The 25,153-nt window shown below is 49.3% G+C and overlaps 1 protein-coding gene across 3 annotated transcripts in view; it reads left to right on the forward strand.

Moving 5' to 3' along the window:
- BRWD1 (bromodomain and WD repeat domain containing 1) overlaps positions 1-25,153 on the forward strand; it is a 3,236,587-nt gene that overhangs the window by 1,221,856 nt on the left and 1,989,578 nt on the right. For 2 of the 3 annotated variants that reach the window (XM_069636064.1, XM_069636065.1), the window contains exon 21: positions 7,881-8,006. The exons of the other annotated variant lie outside the window; for it this stretch is intronic. In XM_069636064.1, coding sequence (XP_069492165.1) covers positions 7,881-8,006 — 126 coding nt within the window. The remainder of the gene's footprint in view (positions 1-7,880; positions 8,007-25,153) is intronic. 3 annotated transcript variants of the gene reach the window in all.

Below are 25,153 nucleotides of genomic sequence, written 5' to 3' on the forward strand. Positions count from 1 at the left end.
CTCAAGGTTTCAGGTATAAAAATATAAGTACATTTATTTTTAAACCATTTGTTAGAAACACAACACTTCTATGAAACTTCAATAAAAACCACATGTTAAATATACAACTAACCAATTCACTTTGTACAGTAAGTCTCAAGGTAAGTACCCTGTGTTGGAATGAACCGGTGTTGGGCACAAAAACATCCGCGAATACGATTGCAATCGCTTTTTGACCGTTCGGTCTACTAAACAAACGCGTATCCGTGACATGAAATGCTACCAGGGCAAAAACACACTTAGCACTTGAGATACCCAGAGGGAGTTGGAGGCAAAAATCACAGGCAATATTTTGGTTAGCCAGGCAGAATCAAGAAACACTCGGAGACAGGAGTTCAAAAATCAAAGGGCCGGCGCCAGGGTCGAAAGACACCTGGGCCAGTTGCCGAAGATCACAAGGTCAGACAGTTCAAGATTCGACGTAGCCAACAGTACTTGGATATTGTAAATGTTCGGAAGCAAAAGTTATATGAAGGAGGGAAGACAAGGGCAAGCCTTGGAAATGAAGAAAAAGGGATTCACCCAGTTTCCTCAACAGAACACAGTACCTTGGTCCACTGGTGCAGCTGGTGCCCTGGCAGTTGTTCCTGTTGGTTTCCCGCAGACCCACGATTCCTGGAGCTTCGTTGTGAAGGACGACGTCTGAAGGGGGTCTGCACCACACAGGGATGAAGCCGGCAGCAGCGACACAGAATAAAAGGTGCGCTCCTTAAAAACAGGAGAGGCTCTTCGGATGGCTATCCGGACCACTACAGCAGTGTGCAGCGATTTCGACCAAGGAAGAGGATCCTCTGGCTGTAGAAGATGAGCTGGTTATCCCCACCAAGCTCAATGGAAGAAGACTCCGGACTGGATCTTCTCTAAGTCGTTGAAGGGAAGATAGCTCGGGACTGCAGCAGGGCTTCACCGGGACGGGTTAGTTGCAGCAGCCGTCGTTCTCTCCGCTTCTCTTCGGTTCCTTGTAGTTCCAGTGGCGACTGACTTCTAGCCCAAGAGACCTGCCTTTTATGCGCAAAACCCCCATTCACACAGCCTGGCTGTCAATCACGCAGCAGGGGGGTGTTCCAGCCCGGACAACTACCCTGGCCAATCATGACAAAGTGCGACTTGGGTTTCCTAGGATACCCTGTGCAGGGGGTGACTACACCCCTCCCTCACATTCAGCCCACCTAGACACCCAGGCGCCTGGTGGAGGGCTTCTGAACAGAAAGCCCGCCAAAAGACGGTGAACAAAGAGGGTGAACCTAGATTGCCGCGCAAAGTAAAACACAAGAAGGACTTTAACAAAAACAAATGGCGAATAAACCCAACCGGAGCCAAAAGAAAGATGATGAGGTTAAGCGGGTTTATGTTCGAGGCTAATATAATAGCCAAGAACAGTACCACGTTTATCTAATATAACCGCGGTAGAAAAGTTAGGGTAGATACCACTGCCACCAGTCAAATCTAAATGTTAAAAGAGCAAAACAATGCTCTAGGAGGTACAGTAAAGGGATACAAATTAACCCTTCCCAGTACTCCATGGAAGATGGGGTGTACTGGATCTGTGCTAGATTGACTAAGTAAAGTTAATGGTAACTTTACCCTTTTCTGGGGTACAGTAGTCACCTCAGAAATGGAGCCGAGGGAAGTCTTAAAGACAACCCTGTGCCACGGCACTGAAGGTTCTGTGTGACGAACAAAAAGAAGGGGGCTACTGAAGTGGTGTACTTCAGAGTCCACAATCACAAAAACAGATAGAAACACATAGCAAAACACAGGTAAGAGTGGGGGAAAAGCTCTCTCTTACCAAGTGGAAGAAAATAAACTCCAGAAGTCCAGCAAAGCTGCTGGGGGACTCACTAGGTGAGGGAAATCAGCCATAGATGATAATTCTCCCTAACAGATGCCCGTGGAGTGATTTCAGAGCTGGGGAGATACAGTCCCTGGGCTTGAGGCCAAGGATATGCCATGAAGTCCTGTTCTGGATTAGTTGCAGAAGGCGGAGAGTAGAGGAAGGCAGATTGAGAAAGAGGCTGTTGCAGTAGTCCAGCCTAGAGAGAATCAGTCCTCTGGAGACAGTGAGCATCTGGGGAAAAGTAAGGAAAAGAATATCATCTCTGAAGAGGTGCAGCTGGTAGTGGGCCTTCTTGGCATGGTCCATAATGTAAGGAGAGAATGGAATTGAAGATGAATCCAAGGTTTCTTGCCTCACAGGAAGGTTAAGGAAGAGGGCGCAAGGAGGGAGGCCAGAGTGAGAGAGAGAAAACGGGAGCAGGGATCCCAATGAGAAGGATCTCTGTCTTGCTGGCATTAAGGCAGTTATCGTTGTAGGTGCACCAATCCTGAATCTTGGATAGACCGGAATGAGTGAGAGAGGAGACGAGGCCAAGGGGAGCTTGTAAAAGAGCCCAGTGTTATCCGTATAACACGGAAAGAGTTGGTGGAGAGAAAGGACCCAAGTTGGACCTGGCAGTGTTGGTCCAGAAGGAAGGTGGTCAACCAATCTAGGGCCTGACCTGTGTTGCCCAGGTTCTCACGGAGTCGATTGATCAGGATAGCATGATTTACTGTGTCAAAAGTAGAGAAAAGGTCTAGGAGGATGAGGACAGAAGGAAGGCTGCAATCAAGATTAGAGAGCCGATGTTTGCCAGCGTTTAGGAGAGCATTTTCTGTACCTCTGGCTGCTCTGAAGCCATACTGATGGTCATGGAGACAACCATCAGATTCAGATTGGAGAGTAGGCTGGGAGATGGCCATCTTTTCCAGGAGTTTGCCCGGGAAAGGTGTGATGGAGATCTGCACAACGGAGTGCTTGAGGAGAGAGGGGAAGGATCCAGTGGCGAAAGAGTGATGGCAGTGTTAGGCAGAAACCTGTGCAGTTCCCTCTGGCACCACTGCAAAAGATTTAAGACTACAGGTGTTTGGCAATAAACCCACTTGGTAGCAGTCTGTACCACACAGATTCACTTGGTAGCTGTGGCTGAGCAGTCAGACTTCCCTCAAGAAGAGTTAGGCAGTATACAGAGTATTCACAATAGGTCAAAAGAACACAGAAGAAAAAGTAAACACGGACCAGAGCTTGGTGTAAAAGAGATATAATTATTTATTTAAAGCCACATCTAGTAAAACACACAGGCACGAAAAACATGGTCACTAAAAGATATACACTCCCTTAAAAGAATATTAGACAATTCTTAAGTAAAGCCCCACTTATTTTCAGACAGCGGTGAGCTCTTAACGCAGATGGCACTCTAATAATTCGTTTTTAAAAAGGGAGAGAAAAGCAGAGTATAATTTGAAACAGATCCCAACACTTTCACAAGAACACAACAAGAGAGGAAGGCAAAGTAAAACCGTGAAGTTAGAGTTCAGAAGGCCGGATCCACTTTAAGAGGATCAGAACGAAATGTGTCCAAGGTCACACGGTTGAAGTGCACAAAAAGTCTTGAAAAGGTTCAGAAGGAGTTGGACCAAAGAAAGGGACCAGTTAGATGGTCAAGGCGGCCAGCCCAGTCCAGAAGGTTAAGGGATTATTATTACCTTGTAGCAATCTTTAGAAAGAGAGGCCTGGCGGACGCGGTACCTTAAAGTGGTGAGAATACTCCAGCGGGGGCAGTTGTTCCTGGCAGCGGATGCAAGTCGGTGCTTCGTCCGGGGGAAGAGAGGATCTCATGGGGGAGGAAGACAGGAGTCCGTTGCACTGCCAGGGAAGAAACCAGCCACAGAGTTCTCAGGTAAAAGGAGCGGTCCTTTTATTCGCGGTCCAGTGGTAAGTGGCTATTCGGTTGCCGGGGTGCTTGGCACGGGCAATTCGGCCACAAGACGTCCTGGGGTGCGAGGAAAAGAAGGTAAACTGATTGTGCCCACCAGTCAGGGGAAGAAGCCTCTCCAGCCGGGAGATCTTCTCTGTCGTCGGGAAGTGGTGAGTCGGTTCCGCAGGGCTCCACCGGTGGTGTCGTCGTGGTAGGTCGGCTCAGCTTCTCCCTCGTCGGATTCTCAGGTCCTGTGGCGACTTCTGAAGTTCCAGTCCCCAAAGCCCTGCTTTTATGCAGCACACCACCATTCACTCAGCCTAGCTGTCAATCAAACATGCTAAGTGGTGAGCCGGCCGGCTCACCACTTGGGCCAATCATACAAGAGTGCGACTTGAGTTACTAAGGTAACTCAGTCCAGGGTGCCTAAACCCCCTCCCACACCTCCTGTGGTACCCAGACAGAGTGGCAATACTTTTGGAGACTTCTGTGGAGAAGCCCGCCAAAAAGAGGAACAAAGGGCTCGACTTGGGTTGCAGTCACAGAAGAGAACACAAACGCCATTTTAGAATCGAGTCCTGGCAAAAAATACCAACCGGGGAATTAATATTAAATAAACCGGCGGTATGTTCGAGGCTATGAGAATTAAATAATTAAAGTTGGTAGCCTTGAACAATGGGAAAATCCCATAGGGATATATCCGCGCTCGTATATGAAAAGTAGTATCCACTGCCACCAGCGAAAACTCGATCAGGGGGGACGGAGACGTGCCCCCTCGACTAACATTTGAATTGCCCCGACCAGTACGTCCACAATATGATGGTTTGTACCGGTTTCTGTTAATAATTTGGGACTAGTAAAGCCAATGGTGACTTTACATGCCCTGGGAGACGGTAGTCAGTCCCAGGGTATGGAGGCTATGGTGGGGTGTCACTATGACACCCCTGTGTCACTGCACAGAGGGTGCTGTGTAACACACATAGTAAAAACACATGAGACCCTATGGAGTAAAGGACCCCATAGAGCATAAAACACATTAATAGTCAAAGGAACACCATAAATCATGTCCAAGAGTGGGAGAAAAAGAGTCTCACTCTTGGCAGGAGAAAAAAACAAACACCAGAAATCCAGCAAAGCTGCTGGGGGACTCACTAGGTTAGGACATTCAGCCTAAAGAGAGAATTCTCCCTAACAGGCAGAATTCGGCCAAGGCTGGAGCAAGGGTGTCAATGTGGTCTTTAATGGTTCTGGAGGAGCAGGGAAGAACTTGTTTGGACAACGCTTTCATAGATTGAACTAGTCTACAAACCTAGTCAGGGAGAAAGAGGAGAAAGAAGGAGAGGGAGGGAGAAGCGGGCAGAGAAGGGTAGAGTGGGAGGATGATGAGAGCGAGGAGAGGGCATCCTGGGGTTTAGTGGAGAAGTGAGCAGCTAGAGCCGTGCAGAGGACCTGTGAGAGAACAAGAGAGTTGGAGACTGCAGAAGGATTGTCCAGCTCCTTGCAGATTTTAAAGAGTTTGGCAGTGTTGTTAGAGGCTGCAGAGACAGGTTTGGATGTGGACTCCCTACTTGGACAGGACAGAGTGTCTTTAATGCCTTTGGAGCAGGCGGCTGGCCAGTTTGTCAGAGGATGGGCCTGAAGCCCTCAGAGTCCTATCAAGAGTTGCACTTGGAGGTAGGCTTCAGACAGATTCTCATGACGGGCAAGGATGTCCTGAGCGTTGGAGATAGAAAGGGGCAGTTTAGAGAGGGCTGTGTCCGTGTGAGTGTGCCGCAGGAGTAGGAGGAGCAGAGAAAGTGGAGACAAAGTCATACACTGATGCACGCTCCATGGGCTGCGGTGGGCTTTGCCTGAGGGAGAGTTTCAGGTGAGAGGAAGCAGAAAGTGGTCAGTCCAAGAGAGAGGAGTGGTGAGAGGGTTAGAGAGGGGGATGTCCGAGGAGATGAGAACAACCAAGTTGTATTCAGGAAGGAAGTTCAGGACAACCAGATTGCTCTCCTAATCCATCTTCCCATGAGAGTGGATCTAATCTCGCAGGAGTAAAGTCTTGTTATCTACCCAGGGAACAGGACTCTGAACCTTCACACCTGGCTTCTCAAAGGTTATGATACAAGAACTTGGACCTTCTGGAAGACGTTATGGAGGTGCTGGTTTCGGCCAGAAGACGATCAACAATAACCCAATACTGCTGATGATGAAAGACATTGTGTAGCTGGTTTAGAGCAAAGGATATATATCCCTTTGATGCAATGCACCCATGGTATTCTCCTTTCTGCTGCATCTGGGCCAGCAAAGTTTGCAGGTGAACACTGGGGGGATACCTAGCTGCTCTGTCCATTTTTAAGCGCACACAAGATCAAGGATTTTACTTCAAGTTGCCATTGGTAATTCAATTTCTAAAAAGGCTTAACAAATTAATTTGCACCAGTCCCTTTTCTGATACCAACCTGGGACTTGAACCTGGTATTAATTTTCTTGATGGGGGCTCCTTTTGAACCACTACAGTCTTGTCCCATCAAGCTTCTAACATGGAAATCTATATTTTTAGTAGCCTTCGCTTCTCCACGCAGAGTGAGCGAGTTGCAAGCTCTCTTGCAAACCAACGTTCACGACCTTCTCCAAGGAGAAGGATGTACCTGGGGTATGCCACGCCTTCCTTCCCAAATTTGTTTCAGAATTCCATCCCTCTCAAAAGATCAGCGCACCTGCATTTTACCCTTCAAATCATCCTTCCACATAGGAGGATAGATTACATAGGTTAGAACCTAAAAGAACGCTAAGCATTTACATTCCAAGAACCAGCAATGCCAGATTGGAAGATTGGCTTTTATCAGCTATGCCGGTCACGGACTAGTTAGAAGAGTGACTAAGCAAACATTGTCCAGATGGATAACCTTATGCATCTCTGAATGCTATTCCATTGCAGTGAAAGAGACTGTTGAATGTTTATGGGCTCATTCTACAAGAGGAGTAGCGGCTACATCAGCGCTGCAGAGAGGGATACTAATTAAAGACGTATGTCAGGCTGCAACTCGGTCTTCATTTCATCCTTTTTCAAAACATTATTGCCTGGGCACCCTGCCAGATCAGGATACTAGTTTTGGAAAAGTGTTACTTCAAAGCTCGGTGATATAATGCACATGAGCTTGCTCTCCATCCGCCTTTACAATTACTGCTTTGTGAGTAGATCGAAGATGAGATATCTGTGGGAGTGCAAAATACAGCAGAATAACAAATTGCTTACCCCTGGTAATGTTCTTTTTGATGGATGGTCCTTTCACGGACTCATCGCCCTCCCATCTTAGCCCTCTAACAAAGAGCGATCTTGCTTCTTCTCTCAATGTGCGACAAATTCGTTATACACTTCCCAAAACCAACTGAGCATGTGGTGAGGACAAACGAGGAACTGAAGCAACAGGGTGTGTTTCAAGCCATTCATATCGACATAGACGTCCCTTTCCAGATGCATGTGTGAAGAGCATCGAGGGACACTGAAGATGTACAGCAGCTCCTTCTGTCGAAAACATTTTTAGAGATCTGTAAAGCAGAAAATGATATGTAAGATGAGAAATCCATTGGAGGGACATCAGTCAGAAAGAACGCTACCAGGGGTGAGTAGTTTGTTCTTTGCATCCAGCACAAAGAGGATTACTGAAGTCGAATAATGTATTTCGATCCTACATCCTTCTCCTTGGGGTCCTCCAAGCAGATCCTTCTGCTTCAGTTCTCATGTCGCCCAACCTAGTTTTCAAAGCACATGAACTGGTATGAGAACTCAGTGAGCAGATGGGATTTGAAATCTTTTAGTTCGGCTCACCCTTTTATCAATAGTGTTTGAGAAAATGACAGGCAATGGGGTGAGTACTAGCTATTATTCATGTGAAATTCAGACAATTTAATTTGTATTTTGACTAATTAGTGTGATGTATTCTGAAGCCTAGACCTAAAGGCACAATGTGCACAGGAGTGAAACTGAAAATCTGACACATTGTTGTGCTGTGGCCCACAGGAGATCAGGGAGGCGTCTTAATATGCAAGTTCAAAGTAGATTTATTTTATTCAGGGATCAGAGAACAATTAAAATGATTCTTCTTCATTCCATTCCAGGCTGATTCTGAAAACCTCTTTATAAGAAGATTCAAGTATTCAAGTTACCGAAAACCAAATAATGTTGACCAATTCATTGAATATTCATGTGAGGAAGGTGAAGAAACTGTTGTCTCTTCAGAAGAGGTCAGTTTAGCATTTGTGAAATGTTAAATGTATTTAAAGGCATGGCATTTGTATAATTTCTGTTTGTTGTGCATGTCCTTTAAATATCTACACAACTTGAGTGACATTTTGAGGGATCACTTTTCTCTTGCCCAGGTGGGCAGTTTTCTTGACATGGATCACCACTATTATAGGCGCTGTGTATTGTTTCATGACTAGGTGTCTCCTTGGCATTCAACTGGGGTCATTATGCCGGCATATAGTGACAAATCAAGGGTATTCATCCCTTCTCCCCAAAGAGGAGCGGAGGTGAGCCTGCTTCACAATACCCTCCCTGGGGTCTGGGCAAGTGGGTCCTCATTGGGAAAGACTCCTCCTTGTGGGACAAGGACTCCCTTTCCTGTGAGGAACTCCCTAGACCATCCACCATGGTATCATATAAGGGACTACCAGATATGAAGAACATTATAATATCCAGAGACTTGGCTGAAGACAAAACTAAAATACCCCATTATGACCAAGGAGGATTTGTCTCTTTAAGAAGAGACTTACATTTAATGGAGATGAGCAGGCTGAATGAGGAGAACCCGCTGAGGCGAAGCACCGAGCCAGAGAGAGCATAAGCAGGGTTAAAGCCCCCTGACGATGTGACGCCTGGAGGAGGCAGAGCGGAGGAGAGTTGCAGTATCCGCGACTTTCAGTAAAGTCCTAAGCACCAGAGGGAAATGCTGGAGGCTCGATGTATCGTGGTAGAAGGGGATCCTTTTGCAAGTGGTGGCATGACCACAACAACTTTGTGGGCTGTGCGCTTGTCAAACAGCGCCAAAACCACCCAGCTGGGGATTCCAGGAGACACCCTACGACCCGCACCCAGATCCCGTCACAACTAGAGAGATGGCCGAGGGCGGAACACCACCAACAAGGAGAAGCACGAAACCCGGAGCAGAGGGAGAGATCCTGGGCGACTGCTGAGCCCAATAGCATTCCCTTGCCGACACAGGTAATTGGCTGAACGTGCGAACCGGGAGGGCGCCAGGGTATCGTTATGGAGCATGAGGAACTTGTCACAGTGTAATTGATTAGATACTAAAGACAAAGCCACTTAAGCGGGACTGTGTTAAATAGAATAATGGAGAAATCTGAAAGAAGCAGTGTAAAGACTGGAGGGGCTCCATTTGTACTTGGGACAAAGGCACAGAACATCCCAGCCAAGGTTCTCTATATGGTAGCTTGGACGAGCAACCAAGGCTTAAGCACACAGGTTCTTAAGTACACAGACTCCTCGAGCCCCCCCAACGGAATATCCACACACTGTTAGGTGATAAAACAGCCTCTTTATATAAAACAAGGTTTAATAATATACATGCATATACATAATAAAACTTTGTACTCGGGTAGTTCTATGCAAAGAATGGCAAATATATACATTCTGTGGTACCGCGCAATACTTAAATTCAGTAATAAATGCACCAACTGCGCACAGTTTTAAATAGGCATGCAAATTCTTAAGTGAGGTGTAACAGCAGAGATTAAGGAAGGAAGGCAGGTTAGTCATGAACAGTGCAGCCCAAAATGTTCAATAACCCCCTACTTTCTTCTTAAAGGTTCTACCACCCCAAAGTACCGTAGAGGCCACAGGAGAACAGGATCCAAGATGATTCTGGGACCCCTGGACGGCTCTGGAGGCTAGAAAATGCTATTCCTCATCAAAGAGCTTTTGGTGCCTTGGCAGGCAAAGTCGCACAGTTTCTCGGTTTAACTCGATGCTTCCCTTTGAGGATGGATCCCCCCCCTTGGAAGGAGCCGCCACTGGGATGTTGAGTCAGAGAAGACAAATTTAACCAAAGTCTTTCTGAAGTGCAGCAGTTTTGCCCTTCGCTGTGCTCTTTTCGTTGGTCGATGATTTCTCTGACTTTAGGAGTCCTGGGTAGATGAGAGTAAGACCCTGGTGGACCTTAGATGACTTCTGGCAGTGCAGCGGTCACCTATGGTGTCGGGTTTCGGTATATCTCGGTTTTCCACCTTTAGTTTCTTCTGTGCTGCAGTCGCAGTACTGACCTCTGGATTGGTTCTGGTGACATGGACTCGGCCACTGGAGTGGACCATGGACCCTCACCTAGTCTGAACTCTCGGGACGTCTTTGTTGGATTATGGTGACTGGAAACCCCCTGGCGGACTTTCCTCTGCACTCAGCAACCCTGGACTTTCTCCGGCAGAGAAAAGTGGTCAGTGATGATGGCAAGGATGTCCCTTGAAGTATTCTTCAGTAGTTTTGACCCTTTGCAGCTCTGGGTACAAGCAGCACTATGCCAGGGTCTCCCTTCTTCTGGCCGCTACACTGCAACAGGCTTCCAGCAGTCACAAACGCTCCTCTGGACCCTGGGTGACACCAATGGACTTCTTTGACTCGAGATGTCCGGGCACTCCCCTTCTGGATTCACAAAGACCCCTTCTCCGGACAGCAGGCACACAGAACTGGCTTGCAGGGTACTTCTGATGAAGAGCAGCAGGTTGCATGATTGCCCCTCGTAGCTCAGGAGAAGTCTCCTTTGTAGGTCCTCGTTTGGATCAGTCCTTGGACCGGCACAGTAGCTTTTGGATTTCGATGAAGAGTAACAGACGCAATTATCTTCCTCCAGCTGGACTCCAGGCATCGAGCTTCGGTTTAGACTACAGCTTCTGAACAAATTTATGAGTGCAGGAACCCTAGTTATACATATTTGTTCCCCATTCACTCAGGCTGACCAGGCTCAGTCAACCAATCACATAGAAGTGCTTTCGTGCAGGCAGGCAGCCAGCCAGCCAATCAAGCTCACAGGCATTCCGGCCATTCACTCTACCCAGATACCCAGAACTAGGAATGTGGATTGGGGTAAGCACTCTTCAGCACACTACACTGCATTCATTTCAGTTTCAGTCAGGGCTGTCTCAGGCATGGTCACACACAGAAACCAGACATCCATAACACAGAATGTGAGTTCACTTCAGACTCCGTTCACACAGGTCCCACCCCAAGGGTGTATCCACAAAACACAGCCCCTGGGAAGGCTCCAGGCAGTCTGACAGGAGGCAGTCCGGAGACACATATGATAGTTCCATCCAACAGCCAGTCAGGGGGAAGGGACTGAGTCAGGGCTTCCCAGGACATTGTAAAACAAGGTAAAAGGCAATATAAACCAAGAGGCTACTGTTGCCTTCCTTCAGAAATCCATTGATTCCTATGGCGGGGCCTGGGTGTCCCAAGAATGGCAGACACTGGGAGCCACTACCAAGTCAGCATGTAGCTGCCACCAGCCCATACCCTTCTCTGTTGACAACACATGTGCCCAAAAACACACATGAGGTACAAGGGTGTACCCCACCCATGGGTGCCATAAAGGTATCCCAGGGGTGTTGTGCACCAAAAGGAAAACTGGTAGAGCTGCACTGTCAGAGGTCCACACATAGAAGTTGTAAGACAAGGACTAGGAAGCCCTGTCCTTCCAAAAGGCATTTCCAGCATCACAGGCGGTATTAAGAACTTGACACAAGTATCCTGGGAAGAGGGAGAAATTCATAAATATGAATGGGATGTGAAGTCAAGTGAACCAAATAAGAGGAGAGAGAATCTAACTGAGTAACCCCAGGAGAGGGGGGGAGGGTCAAGTCCTGGGTAACAACTGTCCCAAGAGGGTAGCCCAAACCCAAGTTCCTTATAAAAGAATTACAAGACCACTCCGGTGGTGATAGTGCGCGGTACAAATATCCTTTAACATTAACAAGACCTTGTCCAGAAGGTGGTAAGAGACTATTTGAAGATATCTTACAAAAGAGAACTTTTGACTGAAGAAGAGACTATGCCATAAGAGAATACCTAGAGAGGAGAGAGATTCTCTTAATATAATTTAAGTTAAAGTAGTGGTAGGGACAGCTAGGACTAGTTTTGGATTGTCTGATTACTGACTAGCACCTTTAGTTATTTATAAAGGCAGGGGTAACCCTCTAGCAATACGGAACGATAGGCCTCATCTTTATTATTTTAATAAACACTCATAAAAATGTCCTTCAGTGGTTTTCTTTTCTTCCACAGATTCTTCATCTTGATAGATATCAATAATCCAGCTCTGCTGTTCGGAAACCTTTCGACAGGGGGCGTAGTAGACCTTGACTCAGGGGTCTATAGTCTATCTGCGTTGCTCGATCGGCTCCCGAAGTGACGTCGGGCGTCTTATATAACATGTCACTACACCCCATGCTTCAGTTCCTTTTTTCCACGTGCATGCGGGAACACGTTATTTCTTCATGAAATTTGTTTTTGGTAAAACCTCAAAATGCTATCCACTCACCGGGTCTCAGGTGTTAAACAGTTCACTGATTGCGAGGCCAAAATGTCAGTAACTGACCCCCATGATGTTTTTTTGTGGTGTTTGGGTTCGGCACACGACAGAGGCCTGTGCGTTGCGCATGAAAATGCAACCGAAGTCCCTGCGTGAGAGAGCCAGTAAACTGCTTCTGGGCGGACCACCCACTAAATCTCTGGTGCGTTCTCTCGTCCAGTCTTCTGAGGCAGAGGAGCCCACCCCCATGAATGGTGGAGACCAACATTGGTAGAAAACAAACGGTCCCCCTCTAGGAGCATTCCTCTTCATCTTCCTCATGGAAGAAGCAGCGACGCCACCACCATCGGCGGGAATTGTGCTAGTCTTCAGAATGAGGTAAGCCCGTAAGCCCTCGAAGGGACCCACCACTCGTGAAGAGTGGCAACATTTTAAACAAGAAATGCATACCATGTTTAAACAGGCGGCTGTTGGCACAGTGCCTCCCCTGTCCCCCAACCAGCAGGCATTGGCAGCGAAAGCGTCGCTCAGCAACCCTGACCCCACGCTAGCCACTGAATCTACATCAACAAAGCCTCCAGGCTCAGTAAAGAAGGTGGGAAAAGAAGAGATAGCGGAAGAAATCTGTTCTTTGAAGAACACAGCCCCTGGCCCCGACGGACTCCCAGCACCGTTCTATAAAAAATTCAACCACATCCTGGCCCCCGTCTAGCCTCACTTTTGAATTCATTTCTGTAAACGGGTACTATCACACCCCCTCAATGGAAGAATCACTCACGATCCTGATTCTGAAACCGGGCACGGACCCAGAACTTTGCATCAAACCGCCCCATTTCTCTAGTGAACGTGGACTCTAAAATGTTCTCGAAGCTACTAGCAAGCAGGCTGGCCAGGCTCCTCCCAGACCTTATCCATCCAGATCAGACGGGTTTCATCCCAGGTCGGAACACGATGGACAATATTAGATGCACCCTGAATATCATCGAGACAGCCAAAAGAACAGAACGGGAAGGGAATTAGCAGTAGTTTTGCTTGACGCACACAAGGCGTTTGATATGCTAGACTGGGGATATATAGGGGAAACATTGAAGCACTATGGACTGGGGCATAGATTTCGAAAATGGACATTGGCAAATTATCAACATCCCTTCACTAACCTGCGAATCAACGGAACCTTGTCCCTGAGGATCGGAATCACCAGAGGCACTCGCCAAGGCTGCCCCCTATCTCCCCTCATCTTTGCCCTATCAATGGAGCCATTTGCAGCTTGGACTAGACAGAACACAGCAATCCAAGGCCTCAAGTTCAAGGATAACAATTATAAAGTTGCTCTGTACGCAGACAACGTTTCGTTAACGATAGTGCACCCAGACACATCCCTGCAAGCACTTTGGGAAGAGCAGAGCCACTTCAAAGAGACCTCGGGGTTCTCAATCCTAAAAAATCAGTAGCACTAGGGATCAATATTCCTAAAACAACACAGGACTCGCTAGCGGCCAACCTCCCGATCCCGTGGGCCAAATCACAGTTGTACCATCTTGGAGTACGCCTAACCAAACACGCAGAACGGACATATAAAATGAACTTCCCAGCCCTACTGAAAGACATGCAAGCAGACTTGGCCCGCTGGCAAGATGAAGGATCTCTTGGTTAGGGAGGATCACAACGCTCAAAATGAACTTGATCCCCAGGCTGTTATATCATTGCCAGGCCTTTCCAGTGACACTCCTGAAAAAAGCCAAACAGAAACTACAGGCAAGCATGATACAATTTGTGTGGGGGGGGGGGGTAAGAAACCCTGAGCACCCAGGAAGGTCCTGCTCAGAAGCTATGGGTCTGGAGGCATGGGAGTCCCGGAGGCCGAGAGGTAATGCCTGGCCGCTCAACTCGCAGCATCGTTCATGTGGCAACAAGGTGACAACAAGCCCCGCTTGCTGAAATTGGAAGAAGATTGGAGTCCACACCCGCTGGAATCCCTCCCACATATCAGATGGCCTAAACAGTCCCCAAACACCGGACCACTTTCAACCATGAGGAATACAGTAGACAGCTGGAAGCAGGCAGCAAAGAAGTGGAAGTGTAGAAGCACGATAGGACCACTTCCGCCAATCTGGGAAAACCCGGACTTCACTCCAGGCCAGGGGCAAAATGCCTTCTCCAGATGGAAAGCGGGTGGGCTGAAGCACATAGCGAGAGGGAGACTCCCTACTCATGTTGGTGGACTGTAAAAGGAAATTTCAAATTCGAGTCCGAGAGGTTTCGATATGCCCATCTCCGACACTGGTTATCCCAAGACGCAATGCGAACCCACGGAAACAGAGCACTCACGGCACTGGAACATACATTAACCCCGCCCAAAGGAAAGATCGCGACACTGTACAGGTTGCTGGACAGGACAGACCCAGAATCTAAGGAACCTTATATGAAGCGGTGGGAGAGAGACCTAGACAGGGAACTAGACAGGGCTAGTTGGAGCCACATTTGGGCAAGAACTCACAAAGTCTCTAAATGTGTAACAAATAAAGAAGGAGCCATTAAAGTCTGCTACAGATGGTATATGACCCCCGAAATTCTAAATAAATGTAATCCCGCTATCCCACCCCAATGCTGGCGGGGCTGCAAAGACACAGGCTCTCTGTTCCACCTCCTTTGGACATGCCCAAAAGCAGAAAGATTTTGAAGGGAAGTCCTGGAACAGATCCGACTGATCACAGGCCTAGCAATCCCTTGGGACCCAGGCATTATCCTATTGGGCGACACAAGTGAAGGACAAGTCCTGTTAACCGGCAACTTGGCAGTTCTCTGCACACACCTACTGACGGCAGCCAAAATTTCGATCGCTAAACTATGGAAACTCCCTGAAGGGCCAGCGATCCCGGTATGGTGGGTCAAATGTTGGGACATCGCCGCAGTGGAGAAAATCACTGCCATCCGCCAAGGAAACGGGAATAAGTTCCACAACATCTGGGACCCATTTTTTGACTTCGTACAGAAATTCCCGGGCATAGCTAGACGGCCGCCACCATTCAGATGGCTGACGAAGATGGACTAGCGGACATAGGGTGCCCCTGCCGAGACGCACAGCAATTCCCCCAACCGTGTGCAATGAACTAAAGCCCTGAATCACTGAAACGAGACGACCGCAATCCCCTCCGGTCCACCCCGGAACACACCCCCATTTACATTTGTTGGCCTCCGTTGAGGCAACCTTACAGTTGTTTTATCTGGTTATATGTTGAACAACAGATTATAAAGATGAAGTAAGCTATTGTTCATAAATGCCAATAAAATACCATGTTGGAAAAAAAAAAGGTGGGAAAAACACCTTCGGAAATCCAGCCAAAGGCTGCCTCCCATGCCGATCATCATCCGTAGGAGCCCTCAGCACTGGCGTGAAAGCCCACGCAATTGGCGTTCAAATCCATTGCATCGGGGGACAAACACTCGACATCGACGACAATTATACTCTTGCGTCCCGTCCCCTTTCCTCCATACTGCATGGGCGTCCCTCCCGACGGACGGGAGACAGAACCTTTTTCACCAGAGAAATCTGGAGCATGCGCTGCCCTGACTGCACCCTCCGGCGCCACACCATAGTCCCCTTTTCCGCGCCGACTGGAATGGGCTGAATTCACCAGCGCTCCTGGGTTTGGCTTCGGCCGTGTAATTCCATGTGCGGATTCTTCCTCTCCCTATTTTGTCTTTTTTCAATAATTGCTCGGTCCTTAGATGCCACACCTCCTGCCCGGCGCATGTCGACTTCGACAGGTTTCAGCAGGTGCCCATCCTGCAACGGGCCCTTTCCAACTTCAGACCCCCACGCCCTCTGCCTACGTTGCCTGACCCAGACCACGGTTGGCAAGCCTGTTCGGCATGCGGCTCGCTGTCCTTAAAAGCGCTGAAGAAAAAACTAGTCAGGTGGAGGGAGCTCTTTCAACAGTCTCCTTCTGAGGACCTCAAGAAGTTTGTGAGACGTTCCAGGCCAGAGGTAGGGCCTATATTTTCATCTGCACCTCGCTAGGGAGATTCCTTCTCAGGGACCCCTACGCGGGAGGGACCGCTCAGGTCCTTTTACCAACTCGCGCACCGAGGCTGCCACAGCTACCGGCCTTTGGGCTGAGGTCCTCGGATCTTCCCGGGGCCAGCGTCGAGGGGCCGCTAGGCTCTATTACCGGGCTTGCGCCCGAAGGGCTCCGCCTTTGTACCGGCATCATGGGCGAGGGGCTACGCCCTGTTACCAGCAGTATGTCCGAGGGGGTGCCTGAACGCAGCTCTAACGACCCCCGGGTTTAGCTTGATAAACCTACCGGGCACACGCCCGAGGAGCGGGGCAAGTTGCGCGCTTCACACATAAGAGATTTGGCAGAGGCTTGCATCAACGAGCTGAGCAACATGTCACAGCCACGTGGTAGGCAGCTCAACAAAATGGCCGACGGCCATAAAAAGACACCCGTTTGACGCCTCTGGAAGACTTCGGCAAAGAACGGGTATCGAGGTGGGACTGGCATCAACCATGTACGTGGCCTAAAGCCTACCCTTCTTATGCACAAGGCTGTTTTCACTTGCGTCCGTATGTACAGGGTCGGCAGCGGCCTCAGTTGCCTATAATAACCCCTTCAGTGCCCTCCTCCTCCTCTTCGGCCAGCGAGGACTGGATCTTTGAGAGGTTCCTCGGCCTCATGAAGTCTCCAGATATGGGGGCTTTCATCACTGACGCAGTCAGGGAAGTCCTTCCCGCTATGCTAGTGGCACCACAGACGCCTCCGCCGACGCCTCTGGCCCCGGCGCAGCTGCCTCCTCCGGCTCTTCATGTATACAAAGAGGGGGTGTCCTGGCTGTTGAAGTCAAAGCTATTTGCAACCAATTTTAGATCACATTCTGGTCACCCTATAGCCTGGCTAAGCTAGACCTCTCCAAGGTCTCGTTTTCTTAAAGGAACAAGAGGTGTTGTGTTTTTTGCTACTTATGTTAGGGTTAGACACCCCTCTGTTTTTATCCTGTTGCATCTTTATGGTTAACAATGAGAAATTCAAAATGTATTAGAAATTCAAAATGTATTAAAAACAATGAAATGTCTTGTACAGATGTGTCTCGCACTCTCTGATTGTTACCATGCAGCATTTTCTAGCTCGAATGTGTTTTAGGCATTGACCTACACTGACCGCATACATGTTTCTCTATTGTGGTTTGTTATATGGGTTAAATTAATGCACCCTTGCATTTACAAGAAAAAGTTTTATTTTTCTTTTCAGAAAATGTTATAAAGAATGAGGACAGCTACTTAATGAAAACTGTACCTCCTCGCACTCATCAGTTTACGCATGTGCATTATTTTCCTCCTGCATGTACACCTACCCTAGGGCATGCTTAAATAACGCCGCCGAAGGGTAGCCATCACACTACGTCGATTTGCAACAAAATTGGTTGCAAATAGCTTTGACTTCAACAGCCAGGACACCCCCTCTTTGTATACATTTATCTATAGCCCTTCTGTCCTGGGTTTGTTTAGGGCTCTCCCTCCTGTGTATATTCCTCCGGCTCTTCAGCCTACTCCACAGGCGGTTCCATACCAGCCTCTTCCTCAGCCTCCAACGGTGGTCCCTGTGTCCCTGCCTCCTGCTCAGGATACTCCTCCTCCTACACAGGATCCTCCAGACCTTCAGGATACTGATGAGGAGGAGGATCCCGACACACCATCATCAGCCAGGGCCTTCCACAAACATATCGCGGGCCTGGCGGAATACCTGGGCCTCCCACAGCCCCAGGTCGAACAGCCAGCAGAGGACGTCCTCGCTGAGGTTCTCACAAGGCGCCCTTCTGCCAGAATGGGAATTCCACTGCAAACCGATGTAGTCTTCCTCGCCAAGAAGGGTTGGCTCAAACCACACTCCGTCCAGCCAGTCAACCGCCGCCTGGACGCCAAGTACAGGCAAATGGAGGGGGATACACGCTTGCTCTCCTCCCATCCTAAGCCACACTCCTCTGTGATCGCTGCGGCATCACTGTACTCCAAACCTCAGTCCTCGTCTTCATCGACGGCGCTGTTAGGCAAAGAGGAGAAAACCTTGGAGGCATACATACGGTAAGAAGCTGTCTTCCAACGCTTCCTTGCACCTGTGACAGGCCAACACAGAAGCCATGCTGGCAGCCACTAACCAGAGATTATGGTGGGAAATTGCTGACTTCCTCCCGGAACTCTTCTCGGAACTTCCCTCCCACAGCCAATCACTTTTCAAGGCGGGTCTAGCCGAGGCCAAGCTCGTGGCACAGGATATCATGGAGTCCACGCTAGCACACATTGATACCTCTGGACGTGCCATCTGCATTGCCACGGACATGAGAAGGATGGCCTGGCTGTGGGCAACCGAGTTCAACCCGGACGTCCAGGAACGTATTCTAGATCTGCCCATCGAGGGCAGTGACCTCTTTCACTCCAGCACAGATGAAGAGCTGGACAGGAAGAAGTATAGCTCTCAGACGGCTAAGTCTTTATCCATTCTAACAAAGACCACGCCCAAAGCGTACTCCCAGTCTCAGCGATGCTCAGATAAGGGTCGCTCATCTGGAGGCTTCCGTGGCTTCCAGGAACGGAGGTCTACGTAGCCGGAACACTCGCCGACCCCTAGTCTTCTCCAAGCTGGGACAGCAACTCTTTTGGCAGAGATTCGGTCGCTCATCCTAAGCCAGGCTGTAGAGAAAGTCCCAGCCTCCGAGCGGGGCTCGGGCTTCTACTCCAGGAGTTGTACTGGACCTTTCCACCCTCAAGCTCTCCTTACCTCTCCAGAGGTTCAAGATGGTGACTCTAGCTTTTATTGCGGAGACATTATGCAGGGGAGACTGGATATGCTCCCTGGATCTGAAGGACGCCTATTTGCACGTGCCTATCTGGCAACCCCATCAGTCTTTCCTCCGGTTCAGGATCATGGGATGCCATTTTCAGTACAAATTCCTCCCTTTTGGTCTCAACTCGGCTCCCAGGGTCTTTACCAGACTCATGAATTCGGTGGCAGCCCTCCTCCGGGTGCATGGCCTCCATATATACCCTTACCTAGATGACTGGCTCGTCGGGGCTACATCTCAAGAAGCAGTTCACCACTCCTCCCATGCACTGATAAACACGCTACACAACCTGAGCTTTTCGCTCAATCTCAAGAAGTCACAACTGCAACCCACACAGTCGTTGACCTTCCTGGCCCTCATCTGGAACACTTGCTCCGAGTGGGTCTTCCCCCTTGGAAGGACAAGATCACGGCCATCAGGAGGGCCACGTCCTACTTCCTCAGCCGGGGCGCACCTTTGGCTTGGTGGTACCAGCAGCATCTGCTGGGCCTTTTTGCAGAGGTACTGTTGGCCGTTCCGCACACAAGACTCATGATAAGGAGGATTCAGCTACACTTCGCAGCATTGTGGAACCAGGAGAGGGGCTCTCAGGCCGTAATGATCAAGATCTCCAGATCTCTCCATCCAGACCTCACATTGTGGTCTAGGGACTGCAACCTGCGGAAGGGCAAGCCCTTCCGGCCCCCCGTCCCTCAGGTGACGATTACCACAGACTCCTCCCTAGAGGGCTGGGGAGCCACCCTGGAGGACCTCTCGGTCCACTGCACGTGGACCCGTCGGGAACAAGAGTACCACATCAATTGGCTGGAACTGAACTCCATCTGGTTATCGCTCAGAGCCTTCCTCCCATGTCTCAAGGGAAGAGTTGTCATCCAGACAACTCGACCAGTATGCACTACATCAACAAACAAGGGGGGGACCAGGTCCCCTTCCCTGTGCAGACTGGCGATAACATGTGGGATTCGGCCTTGAAGAACGACATCTACCTCAGGGCAGTCCACCTTCCGGGGGAAGCCAACCTGGAAGCGGACAGGCTAAGCAGTTTCGGAGCAGACAACTACGAGTGGCAGCTGAACGACCTTGTTGCAGAGGAGATCTTCCACTGTTGGGGGCTCCCCCAGGTGGATCTCTTTGCTACCAGGTACAACAAGAAGTGCTCCCAGTTTGCCTCCTGGCAGGGGCAGGGCCTAGGCTCCCTGGGCAATGCCTTGTGGATCCAGTGGAACGGCATGTCAACATACACCTTCCCACCCACTCCACTGATTCACAGAGTACTTTGCAAGTTCATGGAGTCTCGCCAGCTCAACCTCATTCTTATAGCTCTGTGGGGGCCAGCCAGACAATGGTTCTCGGAGCTGCTCAGCCATTCGGCGGTCACTCCAATCCACCGCCCGACGGGCCCAGCACATCTGACACAGCAGGGGGGGGTAGGGTCGTCCACCCGCGCCCCAGAAGCTGGCCCTCACAGCGTAGTTCCTGAGCAGGTGAGGCTCAGCCACCTCAACCTATTTCAAGCCAACCTGGAAATCATACAAGGGCCAGGAGCAAGGGTACCAGAGGCCAGTTTAAGAGCAACTGGACCAGGTTCTGCCACTGGGCTCACTCCAAGGATATCGACCCGCTGGCTTGCTCGTTGGACGACGTGCTGTCATTCTCGGCTCATCTTGCCAACTCTGGCGTGCAGGTGGACACCTGCCGCACATAGCCATAGGGGCCTTCAGGAACTCGGAGGAAGGGGTCTTCTCCTCCAACCCGATCGTCAGGAGACATTTGGCCGGGCTCGCTAGGCTCTACCTGCCCATCAGGAAGCCAAACCGGTGTGGGATTTGAATCTGGTCTTGGGCGCCCTTCCGCACAAGCCTTTTGAGCCTATGGCGACTGCGGACATCAGGCTGGTCACCATCAAGACGGCCCTGCTACTCAGCCTAACATCGGCGCGCAGGGTCAGCGAGATCCAGGCCCTAGTCGCCTCAGAGCCATACACCACCTTTCACAAGGACAAGTTGGTCCTGCAGACCCATCCGGCATTTTTACCTAAGGTGCCATCAGCCTTTCACTTAAAAGAGGAGATCATCCTTCCTACATTCCTTGCGGACCCGAAGGACGAGCCTCAGAGTTCTGCACTGCCTGGATGTCAGGCGTGCTCTGAAATTCTACATCTACAGGACCAAGGGCTTCCGCAAGTCAGATGCCCTATTCATCACCTTGGGAGGCGCCAGACCGGCCGAATCAGAGTGATTTGCCCATGGCTGAAAGTACTGCAGGCAAATCCTTTGCATTAGAAAGGTGCAAACTACCAAAAGTTTGCATCTTTCTCATGTGAGAACACATACATTCTTACACACACCCATTACACATCCCCCACCCACACCCCCAAGATAAACAAGCCCCACTTACCTTCATGTTTATGCTGGTTCCTGCAGCGCCAGTTCCCTTTCACTTCTGTGATCGGGAACTGGCGCTGCAGGGTCCTTTTTTTTTTTTTCTTTCAATGGAAGGCTGCGGGGGTGTGTCCCCCCATCCCCTGCTCACTATGACATAAAGTATAGGGAGCGGGGCGATGCGGGGGACATCCCTGCTTCCCCCGTTTTCTTTTTTTTTTTTTTTTATGCTACCACCAAAGGTTCCAACTTTTGGTGTTCGAACCTTTGGTGGTAGCATTTTTAGAACTTTTGGTTTATGCAAATCTTTGGATGCAGGAAAATCGTCCTAACCCAGGCTGGGCTACCTGGCCTCCAAAGCCGCCATCTCCCTCTGGATGGTCTCGCCATCAAGGAAGCGTATAAGGGCAAGCAAAGACCCCTTCCGGCGAACATGCATGCCCACGCGGTCAGCGCCAAGGCAACGGCCATCACCTTCCAGCGCCATGTCTCCTGGCAGGTCATAAGCAGGGCGGCCACATGGGTCATTCCCTCTGCTTTCTGCAAGCATTACTGTTTGGATGGCTGCTCTCGGACAGGCGGTTCTCCAGAACCTGTTTGCTTAAGGAGGGTTTCCTCTCCACCCTGGGGCTACATTCAGTTGTAATCGCCCATGCAGTATAGAGGAAAGGGGACGGGACGTAAGAGTAATTATAAGTTACTCACCGTAGTGACTAACGTACTCTTAGTCCATAGTCCCCTTTCCTCCAGCAGTGGATCTGTTCGCCACAGAGTCCAACAGGAAATGCAAACAGTTGCTTGAGGTAATTCCCAGCGAACGGAGCACTGGGGGATGCGTTTCTGGTGGATTGCACCTTCTCTCCACTATATCTGAATGTTACCAGTCGGCAAGCAAAGAACTACCGCCAGGGATTTTAGCACATTCAACCAGAGGGGTTTCAGCTTCCACAGCCCTACAGAGGGGTCTTCCTGTTATGAACATTTGCTGTGCGGCCACATGGTCTTCTTTGCTTATGTTCACCAAGCATTATGCATTGGATGTTGCCCTCAGGGCTGACGCACGGTTTGGTAGGGCAGTTCTACAGAACCTATTTGTTTAATACTTTCTGCCCTCTTCCTTTAGCCTAACTGCTTGGGGAGTCTATCAAGATGAGGAATCTGCGGGAGAAAAGCAATCCATTGTAGGAGAAATTACTTATAGTAATCTTTCTATGGATCCTTCTCCCACAGATGCATCATTGCCCCTCTCAGCTGTCCCGGCTCCGAAAATGTTGTGGCTCAACGCTACTACCTTAGTGAGAAAGATCTTGGTGATGGCCCTGTGGTGTCCCTTTTCAATCCTTGTTCTAAAAAAGTAATGAATTTTATATGGGCTCACCGTTTGGGACGTATCCTTTTGTTAAGTGTTTTTTTACAGGCTAGTTAGCCGCCTCCTGTTGGTCTTCCTCTGCAGCGTTCAAACACAGGGGAAAAAACGAAGGAACTGAAGCATGGGGCGTAGTGGCGTGTTATATGTACAATGCCTGACGTCACTTCCGGAGCCAACGATCGAGCACTGAGCAAGGCGGATTGACGGCCGAGTCGAGGTCCACGTCACCCCCTATCGAAAACGTTTCCAAATAGCTGAGCTGGATGATGGATATCTATCAAGATGAGGAATCTGTGGGAGAAGAATCCATAGAAAGATCATTACTGTAAGAAATCTCTCCTATAAGTGTCCATCTACTTCTTCCGACCCGTCGCAACATGCATGCTCCATCCACAATTTGTGCTGGCATCTGGGCTTAGTCTCTTCATATGCTCTTAGGTACATGCCATTACAGAGCATTAGTCGATGAGAACTTAGAACAGTCACTTGGGAAGCAAGAAGCTGCTGTAGCTGCCAATTCAAACCTCCCAACTAGTGGCCTCATTTCAACATTTTCTCTCAACTTGCTATTTTTAGGAGTATAAACACTACATAGTCAGTACTTAAAAATCTGACTTGCAGATTCAGACAGATATTGGTAGTCTAGGAGGAACTGGCTGAGGCCATAGAATATCTATCTTCATCAGCTAAAATGCATACATTTGCCGAGCTTGACCCATCCTATGTGACCTATGCTGCTGATATGGGAATTGGCGAACTAAATGGCTTAGTAATACCACCATAACTCAAATTTGGCCTCCTGCTTTTAAACAATTGCAACATTTTTGAGTGTCTGCCCTCCTCTTCCAAATGACCAATGCTGTTTTCGTTGGGTTTTGTGTTACTCTGCATCTCTGTTAATTAGTCATGATGCAATGATTTTTTCTTTGTGAAATAATGAGCAGAGGAACTTTTTATGGGACTTGTAGTCTAGGATTTATTAGAAGCAGTTAGGAGTACTACTTGTTGCTAGACAAGTCTGTCCAGAATGGAATTGAGAATGTGGCATGTATGGGAACAAGTTAATACTGTGGACTCATGACTCTAATAGATTCCTTTTTCCCCACATATCCTTCCTCTTAGCTATATTCCCAAGCACCAGCTGTTCTTCGGAAACTCTTGATCCACATTGGGGGTGCATTGTGGTTCAGCTCAGCGTCATCCACTCCCGCAGTACGGAAGTGAGACAACTGATACAGAGCCAACAGAGACATATGACCTCAGCGCCTTAATTCTGTGCACTTAGCATGGTGATTTTGAAATGCCATCTTCCTCTGTGAGAATTCTTTACTGTCATGTGGGAACTGTTGCCGGTCTCAGACAATGCGTCTCAAGATCTTGTTTGTTTGGTCCCTGCAAATGAACTTTCTGAGAGGGATGTTGCGTCGATGACTTTGGCCCCCACTGACTGAGGGACTCCTCTGTAACCCACAAAGTCTGGGGCGTTCTCACATATTTGATCTTGGGGTGAGCAGACTCTGATCATCATCAGAAGCCCATAAACACATCAGTTTGCTTGAGCAGTGAGAAATCTGGCTGACCCTGAGAGCCTTCCTCCCGTCTGTGCAAGGCAAGAGTGTGTTAGTCTTGATGGACAGAACAAGTGGTGTGGGGTCATTGCCTCTGTTCAGAGAAGCAATATGACACTGGTTCTGCGCTCTAGAGAACGTCGTCTCCCTAAAGGCGGTTTATCGCACTAGAACTGAGAATGCCATAGCGGATGCTCTGAGCAGGGAGACCTTGAGCTTACCATGAGGTCGAGGTCTGCTAGGACGTTGTAACAGAGATATTTGCCTTTTTGGGGATTCCTCAAGTGGACCTCTTTGTTAACAGTGTGAACTAGAAGTGCAAGTTGTTCTGCCCCGCCCCCTGGGGATGACTCTCAGGGAGCTCTGGGGATGCATTGACTGTTGAACCTCATTCTCTTCTATGCGTCCCGCTCGTTCCCCGATATCCTGCTATTTCTCAGTGCACTATAGCAGTTTGGCATCCACATTGATTCTGATGGCTGTGAGCTGGCCCTAGAGGAATAAGTACAGACAACTTCTGGACATTTCCATCTCCCCTCCTTGGCGCCTTCCGATGAGGATCAACCTGCCCTCCCATTTGGGGGGTGAGTAGGGTGGCCTCCAGCAGAGCCTCAGCATCCTGCACCTTCTTGCTTGGCTGCTGAAATATATGGTTTGGAACTTGTTGGATGTTGTCTGGGATCCTTTCTGCTCA

This window comes from Ambystoma mexicanum, chromosome 7p (assembly GCF_040938575.1).
Source record: "Ambystoma mexicanum isolate Mex_15411 chromosome 7p, UKY_AmexF1_1, whole genome shotgun sequence".
Taxonomy (NCBI): Eukaryota; Metazoa; Chordata; class Amphibia; order Caudata; family Ambystomatidae; genus Ambystoma; species Ambystoma mexicanum.